We start from the raw sequence: 18,403 nt of genomic DNA, 5'->3' as shown, positions 1-18,403 counted from the left end.
CAGATTATTATCATTCAACATGTGCAGGTTTCCTCACGATGTTCTCCTTCACTACTGAGAATGAAATATAAATACTAATGAAGTAAAAAATTCGAATTAAGTGATATTCTCCAGAATAATCGTTTAAGTGTCACGTTTTCTAACCATTGGGCTGACACGGCTCATCAAAACAAGAGACTTAAATCCAGCCGTAGGATATTTAACAGAGTTTCAGTATATTTGTAAAGAATATTGCTATCGATACTAGAAAAGCACATGGGACAACACTAGCCCCCTTTGTCGCGCGCCAGGTGTCGAGCGGGGTCAGGCGTATGCCCGTCTGTGCGATTACCTTACCATGTAACTAATGCGTTCTCTATGGGTGAAATGGGTAAGCGAACAATGAGAACGAGTATGATAATGTCGCATAAGTTTACACTAAAAATCAGCTTCGTTTTTTAAAAATCGTAGACAAAAAAAATATTGTTCCATTTTTAAAATGAGGTTTAAAGAAAGGAGTATATATATATTTTTTTTTATAGTGAAATCTTTAGTTAATATGTTTTAATAATTGTATAAAATTGTGCATAGGTTGTATTTGATATTAGAAATGTGTGAGCGAGTCAGATTTGCTTTCTCTCTTCAACAAATCCTCATGCAACGTGTGCTTAAACATTTGTCTAGTTCAAGTGAGCTAAGCTCTCGGAAAATCATACAATTCGATTTGTTTGGATTTACAGGTGTTATTTTTACTGTATATTGTTACACATACTGTATATATTCATGTATATTATTATTATACATACTGTATAGTTTCAACATTTAAAAATACAGTAATGTTAGTTAATTACAATTATATATGTATGTAATATATCCTGCCTGGAATTCTACAAGTATTAATTCCATGCTTTTTTATCGTCTGCATAATCTTGTAATCTGAATATGAATATGATGATAAGTATATATACATATGAAATATACAATAATATAATACGGCAATTTTAAAGATTAATATTCAAAGGCGAAAAGGTAATGTTTTTTTATAGTTCAGATTGAAGAAAGTTAAGAAAAAATACATATAAATCCACTGGATTTAGCTCTCTGCTTTCGGAGAGGTTTGCAATTTCAAATTGTGTTACGTATGTATATGTTACTGTATATAATTCACATTTTTTTACTGGCCGTTCTAATTAGAAATACTAAGACCGTACTTTAAATAGTTAAAACTAAGGAGTTACAGTAAGTTCATAAGTGCTTGTGAAAGCGAACCTATGTAGAGTACACTATCAACTTCAATTTGACTGTCTAATGTGGTGCTTGAATTTTACTTTAAAGGCATTACTTAATAGTTGAACTAACTTAGAGTCAAACTATCTTTTTTAATTGAATTGTTACATAAAGTTTGAGCATTTCCGCAGCATATATTTAAACATTTATATATAAACGAAATAATATAACAATTATTACATTGCTGTATAATTAAAAGAAACAATAAAAATATACTTTATTCAAGTAGGTTTGATCGGCATGTTGTACCGACATTTTAGAATATACTGCGAAGAATCTTCGGGTAATTTTCTCTTTTTTGACAGTTAGTAGAGATGTTAATGATATAACTGGTATTATTATTTAATAAGAATGTTGACCAATTTAGGTCATGAATTAGTACTTCGCTATATTCCGCATTAATCCGGAATAAATTGTTCATCACATATGTTAGGGTTGTAACTTTTATTTCAGTGTATCGTGAATATATATTAAATATTTAATTATTTTATCTATATATTTAAGAGTCAATAGACCAGCGTTGAAGTTGGAAAATCATAAAATAGTAAATTATGGGTGCAATTCTATTTTCAAATTTATGTTTTGGTAGGTATAATCAAGTAATACGTATTTTAACTTCCATCGTTAACTATGAATCAGAGCTAAATAAGATGGTTTTCCTATGGAAGTTCCACCACGAGGTAGCAAGTAGCCGAGTGACAGTACCTCAAACGAGGGCATAGTCTACTATCGTACAGAAAGCACACTTCAGACCCTCGTACGACGTCATTTCTTTTAGTACATTACCGCTTTAAAACTACGCGTAGTCTACAAAATAAGCAATTGCCAGTAATGGACTGCAAACGATATAAACCGTTAGCTATAGAGTTGTTAAAGCGCCTCAGGGTAGGTTAAGGGTGCATTGTAGTGTTCGCGTCATAAAACCAGACTGGACGGTAGATGGCAATGAAAAAAGGAACTTTTCGTGCTTTGAATAAGATACAAGGTTGTTTAAATGTGGTGGATATAGGACGTTTGTTAGCAAGGGTGATAGAGTAGGGGTGTTTGCAGGCGGACCGAGGGGACGGAAGGGTGCGTCGCGCAGGCGTGCTCCAGTCGCCCGCGCGACCCCGCCGCCGCCGGCCGCGCGCCATGGACGAAACACGAGTTCGCGACCGCGCGCCTCTAACCGTCATAGTGGCACCAAGCCATGTATCGCCACCCAGACTGTCTCCAGCAGACCTCCTCCCCGACGGCGACGCAGCTTTCCACCCGCTGTCAGCCGTCAACGGCCGACTTACACCCCCAGGACTCGAGCCAGCGTCATACGCCACATTAACGCCGCTGCTGCCTTTACCTCCGATCAGCACAGTCTCAGACAAATTTGCATACCATGCGGGAGGTACATTCACCGTCATCCAGCAACAGCAATCGTATGCCTCCCTATCACCCGCGCCATATAATGAACCTTTGTCCCCACAATCGGCATATAGCAGACGGAGTGCGTCCCCGAATTCGTTTGAAAGGCGGTCCCCCACCCCACCGTTGCCGAGCCCGGGCTTGGATCTGAATGCGGCTCTGCTAGCGAGGGAGGAACAGGCCCAACAACAATCTCAGAATGATACGGAGGAAATTAATACAAAGGAGCTAGCTCAAAGGATAAGTGGAGAGTTGAAGAGGTATTCTATCCCTCAGGCAATATTCGCGCAGAGGGTGCTTTGTCGGTCGCAGGGGACGCTAAGTGATCTGCTCCGAAACCCCAAGCCTTGGTCAAAGCTCAAGTCTGGCAGGGAGACGTTTAGGCGAATGTGGAAATGGCTTCAAGAACCCGAATTTCAAAGAATGTCGGCGTTGAGGCTAGCAGGTATGTTTAGCATGATTTTTATATGTATTTTTGTTTATCGGGTAACTGAATAGATAACGTTATGAAAATATGAAGATGTTTTCGTAAAATGGCGTTATAAGAAACCCTTTAAAATAATTCGTCGAAAGGAGTTTATTTTGTGTTTGTTTTTATTTTCTTTAAAGCATTTAACTATAGGATATAGATACTATGATTTATCATTATTGAATTACAATGAATGTGTTTGACCCCTTAAAATAGGAAAAAAGTAAAAATGTAATAAGATTATTTACCTGTTACGTTTAATTTTAATATAAAAAATATTTTTTTTTAAGAATATGAAATTGTACATGTTAAAATATTTTAGCACTATTTATTAAAACAATCAGATTAAAAACATTACATAGGACATACGATGACGATTCAATGTATCCAGTTAACTAACATACAGAGAACAAGCATAAAATTAAAAATTTAAATAAAATCGATATTCGCCAAGTTTACAAACATCGCGAACGTCAGCTGTATGCATCGATTCGTCGACAATCGATGATGGCCGCGGCGCGCGGTCGATACCGCGTGGTACGTCACTACGCGACGGAGAAACCGGGACGACGATAGGGCTGTAGTTTTCTAAGCGGGTGATAATAGGGTCGTGACTAATGATATATGGAAATAAACGGCGGACAAAGGGCTTGTATTGTTACCGTGCGCTGGTCGTTATAAATTTTTATGAAACCATATACAATCATATTATTCTTATTATTGGGCTATGATAAAGTTTAAGGGTCTGTGATTTGTAATACGTTAAACCAGTCTAGAGATGATTAATTCGATTGTATTTTTAAAAATAGAATTATAGATTGTTTTTTTTTTTGTTTTTTATATACATTCTTTTTTGATTGCTTAGGTTTGTTTTGTCTGGAACGTACTAATTTAATAATATTTAAAAACAGAATGTTTAACTTTGTCTAGGAATAATTAATATGCGTATTTTCCCAGTGTTAGGGACGACGATTAAAAGGGGTTAGGATCGGTTTACACCGTTAGACCCTCGAAAGCTATTGAGTTTTAGGGTGTATGAACTTTCGTGAACCATGGCAAGGTGGAAAGTGACAAAGCGGATGTTCTAACTGTTCTTTTTTACACACTTACAAATCTTGACAAAGGTGTTTCACCTTTGGTGAATCTTTTTTTTTTCTTTTTCATCTGAGTATATAGTTACATGCATATCTTCGAACCGTACCGTAATTTAAATTTGTTTTTAGACTCTGAGATAAATGAACGGTGCTTGCAATTTATAAAGACTTTTGATTTTTAAATTATTTCTCTGTCTAATGTGCTTTGTTGGTTTAGGATCTAAATGGTTTGGCTGTAATCTCCGGTAATATCTCATCGAGTTTTTGCCCCACTAACAGAGTTGTACTGGCCTTGGACTTAGCTTTACAGTCTTATGTGCTCTTGATCTCTCTCTGGTCCTGTAGGATAACTGTTCTTTTGAATTCAGAGCGTTTTTTTAAATAGGTGGGCAGCCAGGCATTTGAACACCGCTAGCTAAGTGGTCAGCATCACTCATAGAATTTGGCATTGAAAGAAATATTAAATATTCATTACAATACCAATATACTACCTACATAACTTTTGGAATATCTGGTACATGAGGACTATTTTTCAGAAACTCCTTTCACCAATGTCTTATAAGAATAATTGCTTACATATCAAAATAGAAACTGTTGTGACTGTCGAAGGCTTTCGCCAATAATTCGCCAAGCGTCTGGAGTGTAGCAAACGATAAAAATACAACTTCAAGTAATTGGGTCAAGCAATTATTCCATTTATTACTCGGAGTTCGTAATTAAAATATTGATATGTTTCTTTTATTCTAAGGGTAGAAGAAATTTACTATCTGATGGTAGACAGTAAATAGAGCCGAGATGGCCCAGTGGTTAGAACGCGTGCATCTTCACCGAGGATTACGGGCTCAAACCCAGGCAAGCGACACTGAATTTTCATTTGTTTTATTTGTGTTTATAATTCATCTCCAGCTCGGCGGTGAAGGAAAACATCGTTAGGAAACCGGTATGTTCCTAATTTCATAGAAATTCTGACGCATGTGACCAAGCTGTATTGGAACAGCGTGGTGGAATTTGTTCCAAACCTTCTCCTTAAGGGGAGAGGAGGCCTTAGCCAAGCAGTGGGAAATTTGCAGGCTGTTGTTGATGGTAGACAATACAGTTCAATGGTTTAGTGAAAGAACAACAAACAAACTGAGTTACTTTCGCATTTATAGTATTGGTATATCCATAGAGAGAGTAAACTAAATACATACAATCAAATTTCCGACCACGCAAAGTCAATACAATGGTATATACGATGGAAACGGCATGAAGCTAATGTTACTGTTATATATATTAAATGTAAATATATCTATCATTTTACTTGTTGGTAGGTCTGTTTCCAAATCCGTAGGATATATAGATAGATAGGTCCAATAGATAGGTCCACTCATCATATTCTTCCGTCAAACGGCTTAATATTGTTCCGGTCCGGTTTTAAGGGTAAGTTCCAGTGTAAAAAACAGAAAGGCATAGCATCTCAGACATGAAATTTGGTGGCGCATTTGAATGTAAAGAATGTTTAATATTTCTTACAGGGTGGTATCTATTGGCGATGGTGACCATATATCATGCCATTTTCTCATCTTTGTGTCGATATTTAATTGATGACATTTTGTCTGGCGCTCAATGGCAATTTTGAGTTATCAATAAAATATTTGGTATCAAGGATAAAAACGTTCTAAACGTACAATACCATAATATACTTTACCCAAAATTGAAATAAGGATTATTGTCAAATGTCCACCACTGAGCATTCAGGGTAATATTTAATTTAATCTTCTAAATCACAATTCTTAAATGTCATAAGAGCTTTTTAGAAATACATACGTAAAGGATATTTTGGTCTTATATCAATGAACAGGGCTCTGGCAAAAGTAAAAGTTTGAATGGAATATATTTGGCAATCTTCCTATTTCTGCAGGGCATATAAAGTTTTGTTTTTTCCGGATAAGGTTTAAGATATATAGAGGCTTGCTTTCATAGTGTCTCGGATTTTCGTGTTGTCTTTAAGGATTTAATTCAAGTCCCGTTGCGATTTGAAGGATGAGTGAGCAAGCGTCACTATGGGCATAAAGAACATAACATCTTAGTTTCCAAGATAGGTGGTGTATTGGTAATTTAAAGAATATGTAATATTTACAGCCCGAATGTCTACAAGTAGTGGTAATTGATTACCATAAGGCCTATTTAACCGAACATATGCTGTAGGGTGATTAAATGAAATTTCTAGTGCGATTTCCAACTTTTCTTTTTATTCATTTAATGATACCTGGTTAAATAGAGACATTATAAATAATAAAGAAAATGTTTTTTAATGGTCCAAGGATAGAGTAAATAAATAATAGAGTAGGTATATAAATGTAAAAGATTGCCAAATATATTCCATTCAAACTTTTTTATATTTTTTACCAGAGCCCTGTTCATTGATAGGAAACAACATAAGACCAAAATATAATTTCAGTATGTATTTCTAAAAAGCTCTTATAACATTTTAGAATTTATTTCTTATTTTCAGGAATCGCTACTAAGAGATAATTTCAAATATATATTTTTCACCAAGCAAATTCATCTATTATGAAGATACCTGTACCATGTTTCTTAACTGCGAATTTAGATGGATACGTATTGGTAAATACCTACTTTTATTCGTGTTGCTCTCATTTTTATCTGTCAACGTGATAAGTACACAAATGAAAGTGAGATTTTTATACATATTTAGCGATGAAATTGAACAAAAAAGTTATTTTTGTAACCTAAGTTACCTACTACTTATTATTATTATATATTACGTCAGCTATCTGCCAGTAAAAGTTCCGTTGAAGTCGGTCCAGCCGTTCCAGAGATTAGCCGGAACATACAGACAAAAATGTAAAAAAATGTTATTTGTGTGTATATATCATGTACATGAGCATTTAATAAAAAGGTTATTTTCATATTACAAACACACTCCAACTTTATTATATGTATAAAGGAGATATGGCTGGAAATCAAAACCTTGTCAAGCCATTAATTATGAAGTGTTTCAATCTCGTTTATAATTCATCTCATGCTCGGCAGTACGAGTCTTGAGGCTGCCACATGTGTAATGTGTATCCATGGACTTTCATTAGAAAAGTATGGTAGAGTAAAATCCAGTCCTTTTTATTATTGGACACGAGGCATTTGCGGAAATGTCTTTTTCTAACTTTAACATTTTCATAACCATCAATATGACCTATATATGTAAAACATTACTATATTCAAGTAGGCTTTTATAAGCACTTTAGAATCGTCATCATTATCAATACATAGTATTAAACAAAGTCGCTTACCGCTGTTTATCCCTATGTATGCTTGGATCTTTAAAATCACGCAACGGATTTTGATAAGCTTTTTTTGCAATAGATAGAGTGACAGTGTCGTAAAGGCACAAGAAAGAATCCGTTGTAAATTTAGTATCAGCATTGCACCCGTGCGAAGCTGGGGTGGGTCGCAAGTTTTACATAACTATATAAAAATTAGCCGTTTCGGAATTTTGATTGTACAAAAGAACTCAGCAGTTACTCTTATCCAATTTTTGAAACGTTATGTTAGTTAAATACAATGACATATTATATATAGTGCCTGAAAGTCAACAATTTTTGCTGCAGGCTTTTATATCATCTTTGTAATATTTTGTTGAATAATACGCTTGATATATTAATGTTTTTTTTTTTAACAATCGATATGAATTTATGAATCAAAGAGAACTATACTATTTATATTCAATTAATAAAATATTCTAGTGTTTCAAATGTCAGTAAAATTTATTTTCGTCCACTCGTATTTAATTGATGAACGAGTAAAAGTACGAGTAGGCCACTGTAGCGGATGTCAAATTGTTTAACGTTTTTAAAGCAAAGATCTTTTTAATTCGACTTTCATAATTTATTTCCATTTTTTATGGTATAGGTTGGCGGAAGAGTATATAGGCCACCTGATGGTAAGTGGTCACCATCAGCCATAGACAATAAAGCTGTAAGAAATATTCACTATTCCTTACATCGTCAATGTGCCACCAACCTTGAGAACTAAGATGTTATGTCCCTTGTGCCTGTAGTTACACTGGCTCACTCACCCTTCAAACCGGAACACAACAATACTGAGTACTGTTATTTGGCGGTAGAATAACAGATGAGTGGGTGGTACCTATCCTAGAATTTGTCTTTATTTTGTTTAAGTCTTTAATCAAGTTTAGTTGTTACTTTAATGCAATCTCATATTGAGTTTTACGACGATAGACGACTTACCAGTTATAGCTCTCATTTAATACTTTGTATCACTTTGTTACAATTTATATATTGAGTGATAAAGTTCATCAAGTATATAATATATTAGAGATGGCCCAGTGGCTAGAACGCACTAAACGTAACTACAGGCACAAGGGACATAACATCTTAGTTCCCATAGTTGGTGGCACATTGACGATGTAAGGAATAGTTAATATTTCTTACAGCGTCATTGTCTATGGGTGATGGTGACCACATACAATCAGCTGGCCTATATGCTCGTCCGCTAACCAATACCATAAAAAAACTTCGCTGTTCCTGACAAAAGTCCTCTATAAGGAGCTTCAATCACTTACATAAGCTTCAGAATAAATCACGTGATTCACAATAATGAAAAGAAAAGTCAAAGTAGCATCTTATTTAATATAAATAATGTTATCAATACGGTTCAAAAATAATTTAAATCTAATTAATTTTAGAAAGTATTTTTGTTTGTAATCGTCTAGTTATTTGATAATTTCTTAATCAGAAGCGTGCTTAATTTATTTAGGTATAAAACAGTAGTCAATGGCCTTTCTTGTATCTTTGTTCAAACATGCTTCTTTGAAAATTTCATCCAAATCAGTGGTTTAGATTTGAAAGCGTAATAGACAGATAAAAGCTACTTCGACATTTATGATATGATATATATATGTATTAAAAATAATGAGAATAGCAATAGCAATGACCTTTGCAATGATTTACCTACTATAAGCTATAGAGCTGAGATGGCCCAGTGGTTAGAACGCGTGCATCTTAACCGATGATTGCGGGTTCAAACCCAGGCAAGCACCACTATATATATGTGCTTAATTTGTGTTTATAATTCATCTCGTGCTCGGCGGTGAGGAAACCTGCATGTGTCTAATTTCATTGAAATTCTGCCACATGTGCATTCCACCAACCCGCATTGGAAGAGCGTGGTGGAATATGTTCCAAACCCTCTCCTTAATGGGAGAGGAGGCCATTAGCCCAGCAGTGGGAAATTTATAGGCTGTTACTTTACTTTACCTTACTACCTACTATTATTCCTAAGCGTTTTACGCTTATACTGGTGGTAGCTGGTGGTAGCTGCTTGGTAGAGCTTTGAGTGAGATTGAATTGCCACCACCCACTCATTTTAGTGTTCTGATTCGAAGAGTGAGAGTGTGTGAGTGATTTTCATGATAAAGATAGGCGGACGAGCGAATGGGTCACTCGATGGTAAATGGTCACCACCGTCTATAGATAATGACATTCCTGACAGCGAACCAACATTGGGAAATAAGATGTTACGTCCCTTGTCAGGTACAAGGGCTACACTGGCTAACTGATCCTTCAAACCTAAATACATCAATACTGGGTACTGCTGTTTGGCGGTAGAATCAATTTGATTAGTAAGCTTTTCGGTACAAATGCTATTTTTCATGGTGAGCAATTCGGTTTTAGAAGAGGTCGCTCGACAACTGATGCGGGAATTGCGCTTCTCAAACATATTTACGATGCTTGGGAGAAATCACAGAACGCTATTGGAGTATTCTGTGATTTATCTGAAGCATTCGATTGTGTAGAATACGAAACGCTTCTTTATAAGCTCAAATATTACGGTGTTAAAGGTAAAGCTCTTGATCTCATCGCTTCATATTTAAGTCAAAGAATCCAGCAAGTTTTCATTAATGGAATAAAGTCTTCTGGATCTACGTTAAAAATGGGAGTTCCACAAGGTTCAATTTTGGGTCCCTTTCTATTCCTAGTATATATAAATGATCTTCCTTTCTATGTTAAGGGTATTTGTGATATAGTGTTGATTGCTGACGATACTTCGCTGATTTTTAAGGTTGACAGGAAAAAAAATGACTATGACGATGTGAACGGTGCATTATCACAGATACACAATTGGTTTACAGTAAATAATTTAGTTTTGAATGCTCAAAAAACAAAATGTGTAGTTTTTACCCTACCTAATGTTAGCAAGCAAAATTATAGTATATCTTTAAATGGTGACCGTCTTGAAGTAGCTGATACTACTGTGTTTTTAGGAATAGAATTGGATTCCAGACTTCAGTGGACTTCTCATTTATCATCCCTAACAGGAAGACTCAGCTCCGCAACATACGCGGTTAGAAAAGTTAGACAACTAACTGATATTGATACCGCTCGTTTAGTTTATTTTGGTTATTTTCACAGTATTATGTCATATGGCATATTACTTTGGGGTAACGCTGCAGATATTAAATCTGTCTTTATTTTACAAAAGAGAGCAATTCGGTTTATTTATAATCTTGGAGCTAGAGACTCTCTTCGGGATGTTTTTAACAGAGTAGGAATACTTACTGTTGCGTCGCAATATATTTACAACAATATCATGTATATTCACAGTAACATTGATCACTTTGATAAAATCAGTGATAATCATTGTATATGCACTAGAAGTAAGGATAAACTTATAACGCCAAGTTTCCGACTCCGCAAAGTCAATGGATCCTTCTTGGGGCAAGGTATCCGTTTCTATAATAAAATTCCGCAGAAATTTTTAACTTTGCCGTTTAGTAAATTCAAATCGTTTGTTAAAAATACATTGGTAGAAAAAGCATACTATTCGATACAAGATTTTGTAGATGACAAAAAAGCGTGGAGTTAATACCTGTTGACTTCCAAGCAGGATACATTAATTGAAATAATTGTATTTAATTAACATGACGTTGTATTTTTTAAATGTGTGAATTTTTCAAAAGTGCTTATAAAAGCCTACTTGAATAAAGTTTATTTTGATTTTGATTTTGATTTTTGATTTTGATATAGATAATCCTGTAAATTTCAAAAGTGTTTGTAAGAGCTTGGATAATGAGCTATATTAAGTACCTATAGTAAGTACATTTTTCTTAACACCATAATATGGTTATAGGTTTTCCTAATATTATAAATAGGAAAGTAAAGAATGGTTGTTATTCGTTTCTCAACCATTTTAATGAAATATCACTCAGAGATTATAGTTTGGAAGAGTACATAGCAAGTGATCATATGCGCCTTAATAGATGGTTAGAAACATTTAATATATAAAAATGAGTTTATTAAAGACCTTGATTGAAATGCGAGATCTATTAAGGCTTTGGTAGCTCAAATGAGGATCATCATAATACTATACTACGTGCTAACGAGACAGGTTTGTTCCAAAAAGATTGGCCCAACCGTTTGAATATCTAAGTAGTCTATTTTTATAGCATCTGACTATACTCTAGCGATCTTATATCTAATCCAGGATATTTATAAGAAGTTAGGTTAAATAATAAATTAACAGCCTGCAAATGTCCCACTGATGGGTTAAGTATTTTCCGACCACGCTCTTCCAATTATTTGGATGGTAGAATTTGTAATTTCATCATTATCATCATCAGCCCGTTTGTCCACTGCTGGACATAGGTCTCTCCAAATGCACGCCACTGTGGTTTTTGTTCGGCTATTCGCATCCAGCTCCTGCCGTGTTGCGTAATTTATTATTATTTTATTTACTTCACTTACAACTCTTAATTGTAATCTGTTAATTGATCTTATTTTTAATAATTGAAAATTAAATTAAAAAAAAAATTATAATTCCTAAAAGCTTTCAGATTATATGCAATTTACTTTTTCTTTCTTTGTTTTCACGTGTATTTCTTTAACGTGAATGATCTTCATACTGAAACAAATCTAAATCATATATAGATATATTATTTAATAGGGTTAGTAATTTCATAATGAATTATTAGATTATATAGGTTTAATTACATCGAAATGAAATAAGGAAAAATCCTCACATTTACACGTTTCCTGACACGCGCACGAAGATTAAAACAACATTAAAAACGTTAGATGAGGGCAACGCTAGCACATGGTACCCTCCTTCCCCTGCCGTGACGTCACGCCCTCCCTCGCGCCCTCCACCCGCTGTATCGATCGAGCGACCCCCTCGTAGACTGTTCTAGTGTTATTTAGGTATAGCGACATCTTATGCTTTTATTATTATTATTATACATGTAATTTTTTTTATTTTGTTTTATTTCGAATTGATAACTTTTAAAAATCGAACGATAAAAAATTTGACACAGAAAAAAAATTATGCCACACTTTTACTAAACAAGTACGATCAATTTAAATTTCGAATATTATATTGCGCGACAAAATGAGATAGTTCAGTTTAGCAGAAACGAAACACGACTTGGGTTATCAGCTGATCGATTTACCTCGGAAATTACAATCGATAAAAATCCCATGTCAGCAATAATCGATAAAAAATAATCGATATTCAATTACATAACTCATGATATTGACGAATTAACAAAAAGGGCGAAAGGGGTACGTGTAGGGGGCTTAGTGTCACGTATTTTTTAAATTAAGTGTAGGTTTGCGATTGTTTCTAGAATTACTTATGTATTTAGTTATTTGAAATATATAAACATTGATACAATTCATTGAAGCAATTGATTAAGGTATAATTTTCCAGATGCGCCAAACCAGCAAACGTTAAAAGGCGACAATGTAAACAACATGCAGCCGCAGGTCTATCCCAGGGAGTATCAGGGCGGTCCGCCTGTGCCCCAGGGCCCCATGTACCCACCCGGGCCCCCGCCCTGGGAAACACCGGCTTACGAACCCGCCGGGGACGTTACATGCTTGTGAGTCCCAGGATTACATCAAATCCCCCCTTAGATCCTATTTGATCCTTTATCGATTGATTTGATTTATCAACGGCCTCTTTTGTTTTATTTTCTTTTTGTCGACTTTCTCCCGTTGAAATAGATGATTAGTTGGTTTTCTTTTTGTTGGCGCTGACTGAAAGCTTTACGAAATGTTTCGACTGGTTTAATCAAGTGATGATTTGATTTGAGTTGAACAATTCCTTGAATCCTCCCTCCTTCCCGATCCCTGGCTGCGTAGCAGTGGACTTGGTTTCTATTAGGTTACAAAGTCTGTGAATAGCTTGTTGCAAAGGTAATATTCGTATATACGTATGTATTTTCTAAACTATATTTATTATAGCGTTATATATGTTTAACAATTGAGATGCCTTGTGACAAGCCTTTAGAAGAAGCGATGTCTTAATGGGTTATATTATATATATTATCTTTTGTTTTTTTGAATTATAAAAATGTGTAAATTTTATAGAGCTCTTTATAGATGTTTATTATTTGAATAGGCAGTATCCTTCCCGGAGCTTCTTTTTTTTATTATTGTCTAAATGTACACAATGAAAGGCAACGATACTGTCTATACAATCGGGAGTTAATAAAACCGTTTTAGTTTTTAAAATATTTTTTAGCATTAGGTAAGTGTATTTTGTTAGCTTGAAGAAGCCAAGATGTATGTTAGACTGCTAACGCTGCCCCCTCCCTTCCTTTTTGTTTACCCCCCGCGCCCGGGCTGCAATAGATTTATTTTAAATATATGATTTTATAGGTGCCTGCGAGATTTCAGATCCTTTGTTAATGTTGTTTACATTGTCGCCAGGTATGAATTTATCATATTTACAATAATTTGAGAGATAACGAACGGTCAATGAACCGTATAAAAATCAAAATGACTGTTGTTTCGAAATGTCACGTAATTTTTTTTTTAATTAAACATGTACGAAATGATCGACATTGAAATATTGTACAGTTAATATTTTAAGTTCAGAATAGATATAGTTATATAAATAGTTTCCTTAGATTTTACTTTTGAGTATTCTTTCGCAATGGATGTGATCGGAATTGATTTTGCTCGTATCGTGGTCACAATTCATTGCTTGCGAAAGGATCCTTCTAGGTAGTCTGTGTTTAGTGGCATGTTTGTTGTCAATAGATTGCAAGGGCTTCAGATGGTCTAGAGAATATTTAAAAATATGTGAATAATTTGTGTACTAATTGTATTATTTTGTTTGTTGCAGCGGCCCAGATCCCGCAGAGAGGCAGTGAGTATCGTATGTCGTTTTATGTTGTTTTACTTTATGTAATAGTGAGGCTTCTCTATAAATATTTTCTCGTTTAATTATTTTCGAATTCAATACGTGTTTATTTTAAAGAAGATTTTATATATTTAAGATAAAGGCAAAATATTACTTATTCGAAATTTGAAAATGATGTCGTTTTTTTCAATAGCCTTTTTTTCTTTGAAGGTTGCAAACGCAAGGAGGATATGGGTTCGGATATACTGCCTTCCCCGAAGAAGCCGCGTTTGGTTTTCACAGATCTCCAGCGGCGTACTCTGCAAGCTATTTTTAAGGTAATTTGAAATAAGAAATAAATTAAACAACGACGATATTTTACAAAGGTTCGCTTACCACGCCAATAATATTTGGTAAAAAGTAGTCTAAATCCTTAATTGTTTATAAATATGTAATTTTACATTTGATCTGGTGATCAAAGGCTTAGACAAACTTTCATCAGTATTTTGTTGATAACTATATTAAGTTGTTTCTATTCTATTCCATTCAGTTATACTCTGGGTTGTTAAAATTGTTAAAATATTTGAAAAAACAATCGTATATTGGGTTAAAGGTCTATCTTAATTCTACTTGCTTAAATATATATTAAAGTTTGTATTTTATTAAATCCGGAACAACTCTTGAATTTTTAAGTTCCTCAATTATCCAATTATAGTCCGAATGCAACATATTATGAGAAACAAATTTGATACAAAAAGGATTAAAAGAATTTAAAATATATTTCAGGAAACGAAGAGGCCGTCAAAAGAAATGCAAGTGACGATAGCGAGGCAACTCGGCTTAGAACCGACGACAGTCGGTAACTTCTTCATGAACGCGCGCAGAAGATCAATGGACAAATGGAAAGACGATGATGCTCCTTCCACGGAACTGGATCAGCAATGCGAGGCCCAGGACCTAGACCACGTGCCGAGTCTAGATTCAGCCGAGTCGGAAGAAGATCACGATGACCACGACGACCACCTTTTGTGACGCCCTATCCCCCAGCAGCATTTGTTAGTGCTATGAGAAGAAACAGGAGTTGTCACAAATTTCGAATGTTCAGACTATATGTATTGAGGAACAGATTCAGTTACAAAGGTATATCACTACGTTTATAAAAAAAAGCTTTATTTTTGATCATTTTGCTTTGATCTTGGTCAAATTTTGGATGTATTGTATTTAATTTTGATCAATATTTTTAGATATTTTTGTATTTCAATGATCATTCGAATGTTTGTAGGACAACTTCCGGTTCAAAGTGTACAGAAAGGGACTCTAGTGTGACAATGGCGTTGGTCCAGACAAACTGATCTCTCGATATAAATGTTTCTAGTCAAACATATATAGCTATTTAGTTGTTCTTCAGTATTAGATGGACGATATGTATTTTGTTTTATTTATTTATAGCGTATTTTAATCGTTTGAATGCGTTTCAACGTCCTTGTTTACGCTTCGAATAATATAAATATATTTAAAATTGTAGCATATTTGTGCGTCTGTAAAGAGTTTCTATCAATTATTAAATGTCGACAAATTAAAAAAAAACGTCTCCTAAAAACATTGCAAATTTTGTGTTGTCAACATTGTATTGATGATAACAATTTCTGTAATCATAGGGTGATTATAGAATTTTTGTTGCCAAGAAAATGGTGTAATTATTGGTAAATTTCTGACGTATTTCAAATTGTTGCAAACACAAAAAATTGCGAATCTTTTGATTGGAGACGTATTCCAATAATCATATCAGTTGAAATGGATTCAAACGATTGTTTTGCTTTCATAGTTAGTAGAAGATGCAATAATAAAGGTCAATCATGTAAAAAAAGACATTCTCTGACCTTAAAGCGGCATTTAGCAGAAATATCCGATGAAATCGGACGAAAATTAATGTAATTTATTATATATATTGATTTGTGAAACGTTGCAATTTACAAAAATTCATACCGAAATATATAACCAAAGATTGTTAAATGTTAGTTGTACAATGTTAAATGTAATAAAAAACCAAAAGTCAGTGTTAGTTCTGAGCATAATTTATTTATAAAAAACACAAGTTTAAATTTAAACGCTTTTTTAAGGTATCAATTTTTGTATCTTGTGTCAGACAGCGTTTTATTACTTTCATTCTAGTCAAGAGATCTCGTAAACATTCCAATGACACACATCGTCGTGTGAACATCAATGAAAGCAAATTCCTGCGTGATATTACTTAATGTTACAATGATTAGATATAATTACATATTTAAGGACAGCTTCACGTATATATAAGTAAAAAAAAATATAAAAATCTAGTCCGAGTTGTGCAAAATGTAGTTTATTGAAGGTATCAATAAAAGCTTAATGTACCTATATTAGGCCGTGATTGATTTTTGCTCGTATCGTGGTCACAATTCGTGATCACGATTTCTTTACAAATGAGCGATTTTTAAATTTCGAACGCCTGCTATTTTAATTTTTTTTTATTTATTCTAAAGTTAGTATAATATAATTTCACTTTAAATTAAATAGTAAGTTATTTATTTATACAATATTATATTTGTACCGCGTTTATTATCACACGCCTTCGTTTAGACGTTTTATACAATAATATAACTTTTTATGTACCTTATTATATACCAAAGGAAACTGAGAAGTGCAATTTAGTTAAATATTATAAATAATGTTGCTTATAATGATACTTACGATTGAAAAATGGCGCATTTATTACATAATTATGTTCTAAAGGATATCTTATATGAATCGAGTAATTGAAGGATTGTTATTGTTTCAGTTTGATGTTAAAAATTTGAGATAGAACTAGAAACGAAAGGTAATAACTTCATAATAATTTGTATCTTTTCGGATATGAAATGGGTTGTTCCTGCTTGGCTATTGGTCAAGCCGGGTTTGGTAATTGAGGTATAAATCCTTGCTCGGTCTTGTCCTCAATTGTGGCTAACAGCTACCATGTCAATAGGTTTTGACCCAGTGGGTCTTGGTCTAATTGACTCAGTGGTATTGTCAGTACTTTTGGTTGTCAAATCCAATCTTTCAATTACTCGCCTAATATAAACACTATTGCAATGACACGATAGATGGCGTTGATTGTCTTAGAAAAGTGCAAACATTTTTTTTTCTTTTTAATCTGTGTTCACCGTCATTCTAATATTTATTTCATTTTGGATATGTCTGTACAGCTGTTTAAAGGAACTGTCAAAACGATTACATTTCGACACTGTAACTTATATTGTTTTAAAGCGACTTTTAAATAAAACAATGAGTTGTAATGATCTGGAAGCCAGTGATCAACTTTTTATATTTCGAGTACTGCTTGATACCAAAACGTACATCTATTGATAATTTCAACATATTCAAAATTGGAAAATGAATTGTCACTTATGTCATTTCAGTCCTAAATAATAACATCGTTCATTTTTATTTGACTTTATAGTATGCCTAAAACTTTGTCAGCGTTCCTCATTGACCACTATTATACCGCGCTCACTGTATTATGCCTAGTCATTTATTTTTAATATAGTTTCACGAAGATACGCTTGGTAATAGGTTTATATGATGATTATATCAAGTTGTCTAATCTACTAGCCGTTCTAAGTGCTCGATTAAGGAATATGAAAGTTATTCCATTTCCCGAACAAGATATTCTCGGTAACGGATCTGTAGTTTACATTTTTTGCAATACAGGTCATCAGAATGCACGCAAAACGCCATGCACTTGAACTGTTTGCGGTTGTGTCATAATATAATATATGATATTGTACAAATGGCTAGCAAACATATTTGTAAGAAGGATATCATGAGCATTAATTTGGTACATATCTAAAATAAACTGGCTTCTAGACATTTCAAATAGTATCTAATTATTTGATCATTATTTAGAAGATACGACAGAACAATGAAACTAATGAACAACGTATAATAATATTCTATATTGATTTAATATTTTCAGTATTATAATGATTCACTTCAACTTGGCATTATTAATGAATCCGGC

The 18,403-nt window shown here is 34.0% G+C and overlaps 1 protein-coding gene across 1 annotated transcript; it reads left to right on the top strand.

Moving 5' to 3' along the window:
* Positions 1–2,349: 2,349 nt before the first annotated feature.
* LOC124540520 (hepatocyte nuclear factor 6) lies at positions 2,350–15,958 on the top strand. The gene is made up of 4 exons (XM_047118154.1): positions 2,350–3,109; positions 14,374–14,397; positions 14,602–14,708; positions 15,157–15,958. Exons 1-4 carry the CDS (start codon positions 2,398–2,400, stop codon positions 15,400–15,402), a joined length of 1,089 nt encoding a protein of 362 aa, XP_046974110.1. The 5' UTR covers positions 2,350–2,397; the 3' UTR covers positions 15,403–15,958.
* Positions 15,959–18,403: the final 2,445 nt, after the last annotated feature.

Source organism: Vanessa cardui, chromosome 25 (assembly GCF_905220365.1).
Source record: "Vanessa cardui chromosome 25, ilVanCard2.1, whole genome shotgun sequence".
NCBI lineage: Eukaryota > Metazoa > Arthropoda > Insecta > Lepidoptera > Nymphalidae > Vanessa > Vanessa cardui.
The sequence above is the reverse complement of the archived record's forward strand: the minus strand, read 5'-3'. Positions and strand labels throughout refer to the sequence as shown.

Coding starts and splice junctions, on each gene's coding strand:
- LOC124540520 (XM_047118154.1), top strand. CDS start 2,398: ATGGACGAAACACGAGTTCGCGACCGCGCGCCTCTAACCGTCATAGTG. Junction 14,398..14,601: donor CCAGATCCCGCAGAGAGGCA/GTGAGTATCGTA, acceptor TTTTCTTTGAAG/GTTGCAAACGCAAGGAGGAT. Junction 14,709..15,156: donor CTCTGCAAGCTATTTTTAAG/GTAATTTGAAAT, acceptor AATATATTTCAG/GAAACGAAGAGGCCGTCAAA.